Source organism: Lacerta agilis, chromosome 3 (genome assembly GCF_009819535.1).
Source record: "Lacerta agilis isolate rLacAgi1 chromosome 3, rLacAgi1.pri, whole genome shotgun sequence".
NCBI classification, from domain to species: Eukaryota; Metazoa; Chordata; class Lepidosauria; order Squamata; family Lacertidae; genus Lacerta; species Lacerta agilis.
The window spans coordinates 99,964,158-99,975,901 of NC_046314.1; the positions used below are offsets into that span (position 1 = coordinate 99,964,158).

At 45.2% G+C, this 11,744-nt stretch overlaps 1 protein-coding gene across 4 annotated transcripts in view; it reads left to right on the forward strand.

Annotated features, from left to right (window-relative positions):
* Positions 1–7,801, forward strand: part of EPAS1 (endothelial PAS domain protein 1) — a 125,332-nt gene extending 117,531 nt beyond the window's left edge. For all 4 annotated transcript variants that reach the window (XM_033144902.1, XM_033144903.1, XM_033144904.1 and 1 more), the window contains 5 exons: positions 305–789; positions 2,948–3,071; positions 3,807–3,930; positions 6,320–6,511; positions 7,132–7,801. In XM_033144902.1, the coding sequence (XP_033000793.1) occupies positions 305–789; positions 2,948–3,071; positions 3,807–3,930; positions 6,320–6,511; positions 7,132–7,283 (1,077 nt within the window). In that variant the 3' untranslated portion in view covers positions 7,284–7,801. The remainder of the gene's footprint in view (positions 1–304; positions 790–2,947; positions 3,072–3,806; positions 3,931–6,319; positions 6,512–7,131) is intronic.
* The last annotated feature ends 3,943 nt before the right edge of the window (positions 7,802–11,744 follow it).

Genomic DNA, 11,744 nt, shown 5'->3' on the forward strand with positions numbered 1-11,744 from the left:
ATAATATGGCAGCTTCCTACTTTTCTGCTCATATACCTGATCAGCGGGAGTAGCCTTCTCCAGCCTGGTTCCTTCCTGATGTTTTGGACCACAACTCCCAGCATGCCTGACCATGCTGGCTGAGGCTGATGGGAGTTGGATTCAGCCAACATCTGGAAAACATCAAGTTGAGGAAGGCAGAATGACAGTGTTAGAGGTTGTTCTAGGTCCAAGGAAAGAGGAGAAGAAACGTTTCTTCCAGGATAATTTTTCTTTCGCATTGTTGCAATCACAGTGTCTTCCCTGGTCCCTTCTCTCCTTGCAGACTGATTTTAACGAGCTGGACCTTGAAACTTTGGCTCCTTACATTCCGATGGACGGAGAAGATTTCCAACTCAGCCCGATCTGTCAAGAGGAGCGGCCTCTCTCCGAAAGCGCCCAGCTCACCCAGCAGAGCTTGAGCAACATGAGCAACCTCTTCCAGCCCCTTGTTCCTCCCTCGCAGGAACAGTTTTTCCAGGAGAAATACTGCCAGCCGATGTCTAACAAAAACGTCAACACGGGGACTCTGCCACCACCCTTCTTGAACGGCGGAAGCCAGCCGTCCTCTTTGCTGCCCTACTATGCCCAGGCCAGCACTCCTCTGTCTTCAATGGGTGGGAGACCCAACACACAGTGGCCCCCTGACCCACCCTTACAATACGCCCCTACGAAACAGAGAGCGGCGGTCAATAAGTGTTCGGGATCCATAGCTAGCTCTCCATCGGGGCCACCGCTGCACCTGCCTGATATGAACTTATATAAGAAAAGGTAACTCAGAGGAAAGAGTGTGTGGATTTAGGTAGCTGGTTTGAACTGATTCATTCATTATGTTGAGAAGGTGGAGAACTGGGCCCTTTGTTGCCAGAAACCAGTTCCCCTTAGAAAACCCCAAGAGAGTGTGTGAATTAAATCGGAACCTTAAAACTTGGAGGGGGGGTGGAACAGTCTTGGGAAACCTCCCCCCACCCGCCGGTAGCCAAAAACAAGCCACTAGGACATCTATTCAGCCATTTCTGAAAGCCCTGACCAACCTTCGCTTGGTTCCATTTGGACTTGGAACTTTTGAAAGGGTGTCCCCTAATGGGTTTCCCTAAACGGAGCCTTAAATCGTTAACGACTTTTAACGGTAATAGACGAACACGTTCAGGATAAGGCAAAACAGTGACTAGGCTTTCCGCTCTCGGCCCAGAGGCCAAGTGGTGGAAACGAAAAGGAGGAACGCCGACTGCAATATACTTTTAAGTAGAAACCTCAAGGGGAAGTTAATTGTCCCAGAAAGAGGAAAAAAACAAAACGTTGCCAGCAGATCTGCTTTTCAAAGGGTCGGGAAGAGGTCAGCGTGTCTTCTTAGAGAGGTCCTCATAATTTAAAACCATGTGATTATAGTATGGCTGATTAAAATAATAATAATAAACTGTAGACATGGGCTAAGATGGGTGGGGAACTGGTGGTTCTTGAAATGTTGCAGGACTGCAGCTCCCATCAGCCTTAGGCAGCATAGCTAGTGGTTAATGGGAGTTTTATTGCCTTCACAGGTTTGCAGGACCACAGGTCCCAGCCTTGGCCTAAGGGTCTGTGCACACTTGCATTGGCCACTTAAAAAAAAAAAGATTGCAGCCAGCTGGGGATCTTTCACACGTTAGTTGCAGCAGTTTAGCTGCTGACATAATCCAGTACTGCTGCAGCAGCATTTGATAGGACAGAATCACGTGGGTGTGGCCAGTCACGTAACGTCCTCCCGCCTAATAGCTGTTCATCTAGGAAGGGAGGGAGATGATCCTATTGGAGGGCTCCACACTCTGGATTCATTACATTTGCTTTCCACCTTTCTTTCCATTGTGGAAGAGCCAGTGTGGCGCAATGGATAGAGTGTCGGACTAGGACCTGGGAGAGCAGGGTTTGAATCCCCGCTCAGCCATGAAGCTCACTGGGTGACCTTGGGCCAGTCACCATCTCTTAACCTAGCCTACCTTTCAGGGTTGTTGTGAAGATGAAATGGGGAGGAGGACCATGTACGCCACCTTGAGATCAAGATAAAGTTGATACATAAATGTCATAAATAAATAAACTCGGGGTGGGGGGTCTATGAAGTTCCCAGGTGGCCTCTCATCCAATCACTGACTGGGCCAGACGTGTTTAGCTTCAGCAAAGCGACCTTGTCTCTTCAAACCATACCCAGGCCATTGACCTCATCTACGACGTTCCAGCCTTTCAAATGTTGTCATAGTGATGTGAGATGATGCCATTCTCACACTGCCACATGCCTCTTTAGCCTGACGTGACAAGCCGTAAGGAAAAACAGCCTGCTTCTGTTGATCTCGTGCCTCTGCTACCAGCAAGGCATTGTGAATTGTCTACTATTCACACAAAGGGCGAGCAGTGCTTTGCCAACAGATACTGTCCACGGAAAACAGCTGTGATACACAAAAACGATTAAATAAGACTCCATGGTCAATCCGCATCCTTCACTCACGCCTAAAGCATTCTTCCTGTTGGGGAGTGCAGGTTGCTATTGAAGCAGAAAGAATATTGCAGCTTGAATAAACTATGCGGGTCGGTATTGAACTCGTCGGTTGTGTATGCTACAGCTGTTCTCTACAGTCACTGAGTTGTCTCCCAGGGACAGGCATTTGTGGTCCTCCAGAGGTTGTTGGATGGCTCCAAAGTCAGCAGGGACAGTGGCCAGTGATGTTGGCAGTCCATCAGCAGCTGGAGAACCACCATCCACATCCTTGCTCAAGAAGGACATCCCAAGTCTTTCCCCAAGAATCCAATAGCAACAGCTCTTGTTCCTGGGAACAAGAGGCCTCTGCAGGTCAACAAGTCTCACTGTTCTGGTTTGAAACTTGGCTTGAGGAAAGATCCTTCTCCGGTGTTTTGTTTTGTTTTTCAAATGCTTAACAAAACAATGCCTTTGTCTTGATAGGTCGCTGGAGTGCCTTGGACAGCGGGGCATGGATATAAACCCTGCGCAGATTGCTCTTGCCAACAGTTTGAAGCTGAAGAGGCAGCTGGACTATGAAGAGCAAGCTTTTCAACACCTGAGTGGGGTAATCTGTCCTTTGCAAAGACTGCCTTTTTTTGAGAAAGGGCCATAGCTCAGTGGTAGAGCATTTGCTTAGCGTGTGGAAGGTCCCGGGTTCAATCCCCAACATTTCCAGGAATCAGGATTGCTCCCTGCAGATGCTTAATCAGTGTGGTCAGTAATGAGCTAGTTGCTTGTCACCCAAAGGGTCTCCAAGCGACTTACATTTGTGTGTGTGTGTGTGTGTGTGTCATATAACACATTAGTATTCCACCTGGCCTTTGGGTTGGTTTCTGTTTAATATTTACGCTTCATCTTTTATTGGTGGGATATTTTGAGATTGAGACCTGCAGTTTTAATTGAATTTTTAAATTTGTATTTTAATCTGTTATTTTAAATTGATCGTTTTTATGTTTTCTTGCTGTGATTTTAATTGATGTTAGCCGCCCTGAGCCCGGTTTTCTGGCTAGGAAGGGCGGGGTATAAATAAAATAATAATAATAATAATAATAATAATAATAATAATAATAATAATTATTATTATTATTATTATACAGCATACTGGAAAAAATAAACAACAACAAAAATAGCTCCCCAACGGCGATATAAAACACTGACAGCATGCTAACAACTTGGTGTAAGACAATTTCCTAAGTTCTCTTCTATGGCCTTAAAACAAAAATGAGGGTGTTTGTTTTTTTAAACAATATTCTTTTCTTGTCAGGCTTATACCTTCTCTTTCCCCTCCCCCCATCTATAGATACAAGGAGAAACATCCGGCATTAACCCAACACACTTAATGTGGAAAAGGATGAAAATCCTCAGAGGTGAAAATTGTGCATTACTTACAGAGAAGAAGTCGCTCAGCACAAGTGTCCTTAATGGTAAGACCCTTTAAAAAAAAAAAAAGAAAGGTAATTCAATATAACTAAATGGAGTCACATGGGGTCCACTATGTCACTGTTGGGCAGCTGGTGACAGAACACAAAACTTGTCCTGGAGATGCAGTTCCTGCCTTTATATTTCATTTTTGCCACATCTTATGTTCACTGTCTGTGTTCTGCACTAACTTCAATCTCCTTATGAGTCTTGAGGGACCAGGTGGGCAAATGGTCCATCTTGTTTTCCCAGGGTGGCCAGACCTCTGGGAAGCTCACAAGTACAGCATGACTTGCAGCCTCAAGTGGCACCTTGCATGAGTGAATGTGAGCCACCATCATGCATCCATAGACACAACTGCCTGAGATTATATGGCAGTTCTTTGGGGAAGGGCTGAAGCCCAGCTTCAGAGCACCTGCTTTGAATGCAGGAGGTCCTGGGCTCCACCTCCCGGTATATACAGGTAGAGCTGAGAATGCCCCCCGCCAGAAACCCTGGAGACCCACTGCCAATCAGGGTCAACAGTACTGAACTAGATGGACCAAGGGGCCTGATCCAGCACAACACAGCTTCCTATGTTCCTATGCTGTATACATCGATCTACAGTGGTGGCTCATTCACATGCAACACTTAGTGTCACAGGTTCAGATGTTCAGCTGCTAGCCATCAAGGGTGCATCATCTAGCTGAGAACATGTGGCACCATTGTTGAAACAGCCACACTGGCTGCCCCATGACTACCGAGCCAGGTTGAAGGTCCTTGTATGAATTTTCAAAGCCCTGGAAAACTTAGGAGCGGGAGGCAGTGGAGGATAGGGGTGCCTGGCGTGCTCTGGTCCATGGGGTCACAAAGAGTCGCACACGACTGAACGACAACAACACCTCAGGGACAGTGGCAGGTGATAGGCTAGTCCCCTAAATGTTTCCCTGTTGCTGTCAGGCGGCAGAGGATCCAACGTCCCACGGTAGGTTGCCAGGAATGGATAAGATAAGGAAGGTTCTTACCAATGTTGTTTATTCAATATTCACAGAGATAGCCTTAGAAATGCAGCCTATTGGAGTAATGGTGTTGCTCTGAGTAAATCTACACACACACACACACACACACACACACACTTCTCTCTTACTTCCTCATTCGTCAACAGCACTACCCACATCACGGTTCCCACTTAGGGCCATCTGTCTCATTTGCTCTCCTACTTTCAATGCTCACCAGGTTCTGGGAGAGGGGGGATCTGGAATGCTTTCTAGTGATAACGTGTCAGCCAGCTGCCTCCTCTTCCTCCTTCTCTCCCATTATTTCCTAATCCCCCCTGCCCCTCATCTGCCTCTGAGCTGTGACCTCCCGCAAACCCCTGTTGTAAATCTATACTGTCATACTCTTCTCTGGAAGGTTCAGGCTGGGGAGGCGGTCTCCACCATTCCTCCTCTGCCCAGTCCTTGACAGGTGCCTGCTTCCCAAAGCCCGGGGGGTTTCTGCCTGGTTTAGGGAGGGAGACACAATGCTCTGGTTGGGTCCAAGAGCCCTCCTGCCACTTTCCCAAAGCTCACAGGGCAGGAGGATTCCACCATCCTTTCAGAGACCTTCCACTTCTTTCCGAAAGCCCAGGAAGCTTCTGCCCGGCTTAAGGGATGGAGGCGTGATGCTCATGTGTGTGATGTTAGCCCTCCACTCACCCTCAGTAGATGGTGCCTCTGGCCCTAACAGTTCCCCTATGAAACATTTCATTGCATGGCATTGCTCAGGAATTGCCTGAACCCTTATATTCCAGCTTGAGCGCCGAGATCATCTGCAGGAGCATCCTTCATCATTCCCCATGTTGGCAGGGCTCACTTGATAATAACAAAAAACAGAGCCTTGAATGCCATTGGCCCAGCCCTGTGGAACTCTCTGCCAATAGAGTTAGCAGGTGCCTTTTGTTTTAACTTGAAAATGGCTGCTGAAAACTCTTATATTCCACCAGGCTATGCAGGCAGTTAAGAACACATCTGTCCGCAAAGGTTAATTGATGTATGGGTTGTTTCCCCCCCCCCCCCACTTATTTTATGTGTTTTCACTGTATGGTTGTACGTATTTTTGTGGTGAGCCACTTTGAAATCTTCTATGGAATAGCACTGTAAGAACACTTTAATAAATAAATCATCATCATTATTATTACTACATTTCATTACATGCCCTAAGGTACCGTTTGGGTTACAACAATCACAACATTAATATCGACGTGCAATATTCCACAATATCGAAACAGTCTAAGCAGGCAGGTGCTCATGCCAGTGTCAGCCTGCTTTCTTGACTCTTGGACAAACGTGGGGGGAAATCTTGTGTCTGGAATTGTGTTTCTAAAAACGGACATCCTTTTTGAAGCCTCGGGTTTTTTTTGCTTTTGATTTGCAGATGAGTTCCTTTGCAACCCGCAAAGAGGGCCAGGCCAGCCCCCTATGAATATGGGGCAGCAGCAACTGCAGCCACGGCATCCGCCACCCTCTTTGAGAAACTCTGCCAACATCCCCAAAGCTGCCTTCTCCCCACACTTTTACTGCCCCCCTTATCAGGACTTCAGTGTGCCACAAGGTCATAGGATGTCAGGTGAGTTCTGTCTCAAACAATAACACGAGCTTGGAGGGACTGGTTTCCAACGGGGTGGGGGTTGGGGTGGGAAGAGACCAGTGGTTCCAGGCAGGATCTCACCTAAGACTTGGTTCATGCTACTTGCTTGGCCCTGATCGTGATCAGACCCTGCCCTCCCCCCAGTACCATTTAGTAAATAGATAAATGAAGCCAAGCATGCCCGCTCCAGACGCATAATTGACATGGTGTCTAGCTGCAGTGCTCAGACCGTGGAACTCTGTTTTTTTTCTTTCTCTGGTGGGCATTTGGTTCCTTCCCTGTTCACCTTTCATGACTCAGCAGCGACTATCGAAATGCCTTCAATAAGAGTGCCCAGCCCCATCCCTGCACTGAAGCCTGAAGTTTAGACAAGACTGCTTGGTTCTGTTGCCTTATTTTTGTTTGTCCTGTTCAAGCTGATGTGTTGTCATTGTTGGGCCCTTGCAATTTTCTCATCAAAGTATGTGTGCATATGTGTTATTGTAAGGGGGCGTATTTGTGTTTTCTTCTTGTACACTGGCCTTTCCAGGCAGAAATCTTCAGCCTGAACCGAAATAAATAAAAGAAGGCCGCTCAACATCTAAATCTTCTCATTTCAGGAGTGACAAGTCGCCTGCTCGGCTCATCCTTGGAACCTTATTTGTTGCCGGAACTGACCCGATATGACTGTGAGGTTAACGTCCCAGTTCTCGGGAGTTCGACGCTCCTGCAAGGCAGCGATTTGCTCCGAGCTCTCGACCAGGCGACCTGAAGCAGCCTTGCAGCATTCCCCTGGCCTATACTGTCCAAAAAAACAAACAAAAAACAAACCAGCTGCAGTTTTTAAATCTATTTTTGCAAGTAGACAATTTCTAATACTGATTACACTTTTGCAAGATTTTACTTAACTATTGAACTTGTCCACGTCACCAAATAGTGGCCTTTCTGTGAAGTTACTCACTTTTCTTATGTGCATTAAAAAGAAGTATGCATCTACTGTATTTCCAACCCCCTTCTATTTCGATAAGACGTTCTTTAGAAAATTTATATTATATGATTCCCCACCGCTGTGTAATTTATGTGTGCTGAAACTTCCTCATTATTCTTGCTAATAAAAAAATAGAAGAAGCTGCGGTGTGCTCGCTCACGGCTCTCTATGTAATACTTTGGCTCCGTTTATTGCAAAGGTTTATTTTATTTTATTGCCAAAGATAAGTGAAAATAAACAAATCTGATGAAATGCACTTGTTGCCCTACCCCCTAGTTTTTCCTCTGCATTTTCTAACACGGGGGAAAAAATAATAACCACAGATTATGGCCTTTTAGCAATTAAAAAAAAAAAAAAAGCTAGCGGTGAAACGTCCGTAATTCTAACGCACCCAACGGCAGCTTTCGTGTTGGTTGGTCCTTGTCAAGTTGCAAATTACAGCCTTTCCCCTTACATTTAGGTCACAAATCTAAAACTTGGGGCTGTGTTTTTGTCCGAGGCAGGAGTCAATTGAAGTCGTAGACCAGATAATCAAGCAAGAGGGACATCAGGGCCTTGTGGCTGTGCATCCTCTGTAGCATTGCAAAGTGATCTTAGTGTGCAACTCTCAGATCATGCAATGTTGCCACCTGTCTTGTGTTGGCTTGGATTTGAGGATCGGTTGTTGTTGTTGCTGTTTTTTATCCTCTCTCTTTTTTTGCATATGGAAGAGCCAAAGCTATCAGGCAAATAACTGCCAATGGGTTTTGTTTTTGCTTTTAGCAACATCGAGATGCAATTCCTACCAGAGCTCACCCAACTCCCAGGATAAACTCAACGTTTCCTTAATTAAACAAGCGGGGTGGCGCGGCTGCCGTCTTAGATTCAGAGCACGGTACCGCGAAAGAATCCCAAGACAGCCAACTGCCATCTCATTTAGGTCAGTGTAACCTTCCTCAGGAACCAGCCTGGCTAAGTGAGGAATTTGAGAGCGGATGGCAGTTGGGGACAACTGACAGAAGGCGGAGGGTGTTGCTGCACAATTTGAAATACGTGGGGCATGGAAGGAATTCAACCCATCTTGTGTGTATTAATTCTCCACATACATATATATATATATATATATATATATATATATATATATATATATATATATATATATATATTTACACAAAGTGTAACTGACTGATCCTTTTTCTCTGGGTTAAATGTTTATCATATATTGGTACTTTGTTATACCTGTTTAGACATTGATGCAGAGCCCTGAGTTTCTTCTTGGGAACCGTTTTACTTAGATCTGGTAGAGTTTTCTCACGCTGTTGCTGATGTTGCAGGATTTGTCCAAAGGCTGTTACTAAAACTGCTAATTCCCAGCTAAATTGGGGGTTGGTGTTCAACCCCCCACCCCACCCCATCCCACCCCACCTCCGGCTACTTAGCCACATTCTTTCTCTGCACTACTGAATTTTTGCTGAAAAATGTAAACTAAATATATATTTGCTTGCCTACTTGTTACACTGGGGGGGAATCAATGTTTTAAGGCTCTGGAGCAGCTGAGTGGGAAGGTGTTTGTTGTCTTTTTAGTTTACTTTTCAATTGTTGATAGCCTTTCAAGTGCAAATGATTTTTCTGTAGGTCATCGAAACGGCAATCTGAACTTTTCAGAAATGCTATTAAACAAAAACAAAAACAAACCAATGTTGGTGCTCAGGAATTTATTTAAAATGGAAGGAGTCTCTGAAAGACCCGTTGCCTTTGCTGGGCAAACAGGCACACTCATATATTCAATCCAGCAATAACAGAAGCTCAAGGAACCGTGGGGTGCAGATTTTTAAAAATATTTATTAACGCCTTCGAGCTTCGGTGAGAAAGGCCAGGTTGGAAGGGCTAAGGGACAAATTCAGGGCAACAGAAAATAATTAGGCATTATGCTTTATTTACCCAGATGTAGCCTGTGGATTCCCTTTCAAACAAGAGCCATTTATGCCTCCTACTGAACATAGTTCCAGTTCAGAGAAAGCTACTTATAACTAAGGCCCGCTGAAATCAATAGGACTCAAAATGCAGCTAAACCATCCCACAAGTGCCATTAATTTCCACAGGACTTGAGCACAACTAATATCATTAGGGTGGGCTTCATAAGCACATGTGTTTGGCTGTGTGCCCCACTGTACATTTAAAGGACATGGATCCCCCTAAAGAATCCCGGGAACCGTCATTTCCCCCTAACAAAGCTACCATTCCCAGAACCCTTAAACTACAGTTCATGTGAATCTTTGGGGGAAGAAGCCATGCGGTTTGAATGTATGGCAAAAACACGGCTCAATCATTAAAGGCGCTGTTCAGAGTCTTAGTCCATTGCAACAATAATAGCCATGTTATTGCTGTCGTAACAGCTCCCGCTCTGGATTGCAAACTTCTATAGACTTCTATAGAGCTGTGTCAAGAGTGCCGTATGTTTTGCAATGCATATATGAAGCCCTTGCAAAGCTGGCCTTCCCCATTATTTTTGCTGAAGAGGGAAGGTCTGAACACACATCCCTTGGGGATATCTCCATAGCACTGAAGTGGACATGGAGGTCAGTGGAGGTGCTCAGAACCCATAAGAAATTGTAAAGTTCTGGCACTGGCTTTGTCCATCCAAGCCCAATAATTTTAGCTCACTCCTTTGGAGAATCCGTACCCCACTGAAGGCCCAGTTTTGACGTAATGTCCACGATCCAGTCAAAATGAAGCACTTCACATTCAAAGTGATTTCACTGAGAAGGGTGTTAACCTTTCTTATTGAAAATAAATGGAGGGGAAAGTGCTTGACTCAATTGTGCCTGATTTGTTGAGGATCCTCCAAGGCAAGCATCCCCAACCTGCGGCCCTCCAGATGTTTTAGCCTACAACTCCCATGATCCCTAGCTAACAGGACCAGTGGTCAGGGATGATGGAAATTGTAGTCCAAAACATCTGGAGGGCTGAAGGTTGGGGATGCCTGCTCCAAGGGAAAGTATCTGTGAAAGCCATTATTTAGGGAAAGACTTGTGAGCAAATATGCTCAGGAATCTAGACTGCTCAGGGATCCATCCTCCAAAACCTACACACACACACACATTTCTCCCTTTCACTTACATGATGGAGGGGGAAAGGAAAATCCAAACATCTTTAAAGATTGCATTTTGGAATCCCTTCTGGCCTGATCCTCTCTGCTGGGTTACAGAACAGCTTTCAGAGAATGATCATGGTTAGTGCCTTTGGGGCTTTTGTAGTCTTCAGTGGCTACAACCCCCCCCCCCAAAAGCGATCTGGTGGAACAGCTCCTCCCAAGAAGCTCTCCTTACATTCTTCCCCTGCGCTCAGTTCCGCTGCCACCTGGAAGAGTGGCATCAGTGAGAGGAATCCCACTGGTACAGAGGGAAAGCCTTGCCCAAAACCCCTACTCATGCATGCTATTTAGCGGTGGACCTTGGATGTATCAGCCAAGCCTTCCACCGACTTAATATTCCACCTGTGCTACATTGCACAAAGCTCGGGAGCAGTTTTCTATCTGAAGTACTTTTTTAAAAAAAGCAAAATAGTATGGCTCACGATATTTTAAGGACGTTATGTTTTTTTTGGGGGGGGGTTATTTTATTTTATTTTAAAAAGGACATGATTCAGCCAGTATTAAGCACCTGTGAATATAAGCTGACACACATATCATCAAATCGCACTCCTTGGCTGCATCTTCCGGTTGAGTGTAATACAGTCAGTAGCAGACCGGAGTTTGCATCTGCGGGGTGTGTGACTTGGCTCTTTGCTGGCTGGCTGGTGGCCTGAACTGTCTTAAGAAAGAAAGAAAAGATAGCTAAACCCTAGAAAGCATAAATTAAGAGCATCACCACCAGGCTGCCAACCTTGAGCAGTTTGCTTTAAAGTAATCCCATTCACATTCAGTAGCAGTTCTGGAGTAAGTGGTCTGAAGCCTGTGGCTGCAGCAAAGCAGGTCTTTAATGTGGTTATGATCTGTGTGCTTGAAGGGTTAATCACGCTTAAATATTGCTATTATATTTTTAATCTCTGTAGTTTCAGCATTAAGATGTTGTACCCTAACCATTTACTAAAAAAAAAAAAAAAAACACTGTGGGGTGGGGAGGGAGGGAGGGAAAGGGGGGGTAAAAGAAAATCTGTGCTTAAAATATTAACCGTAACTATTGTCGTAATTATTTCATGCTCTCACTATTGTTGAATTTCTTATTTATAATCTTGTAACTGTATGGGAACTTTTAACTTGATAAG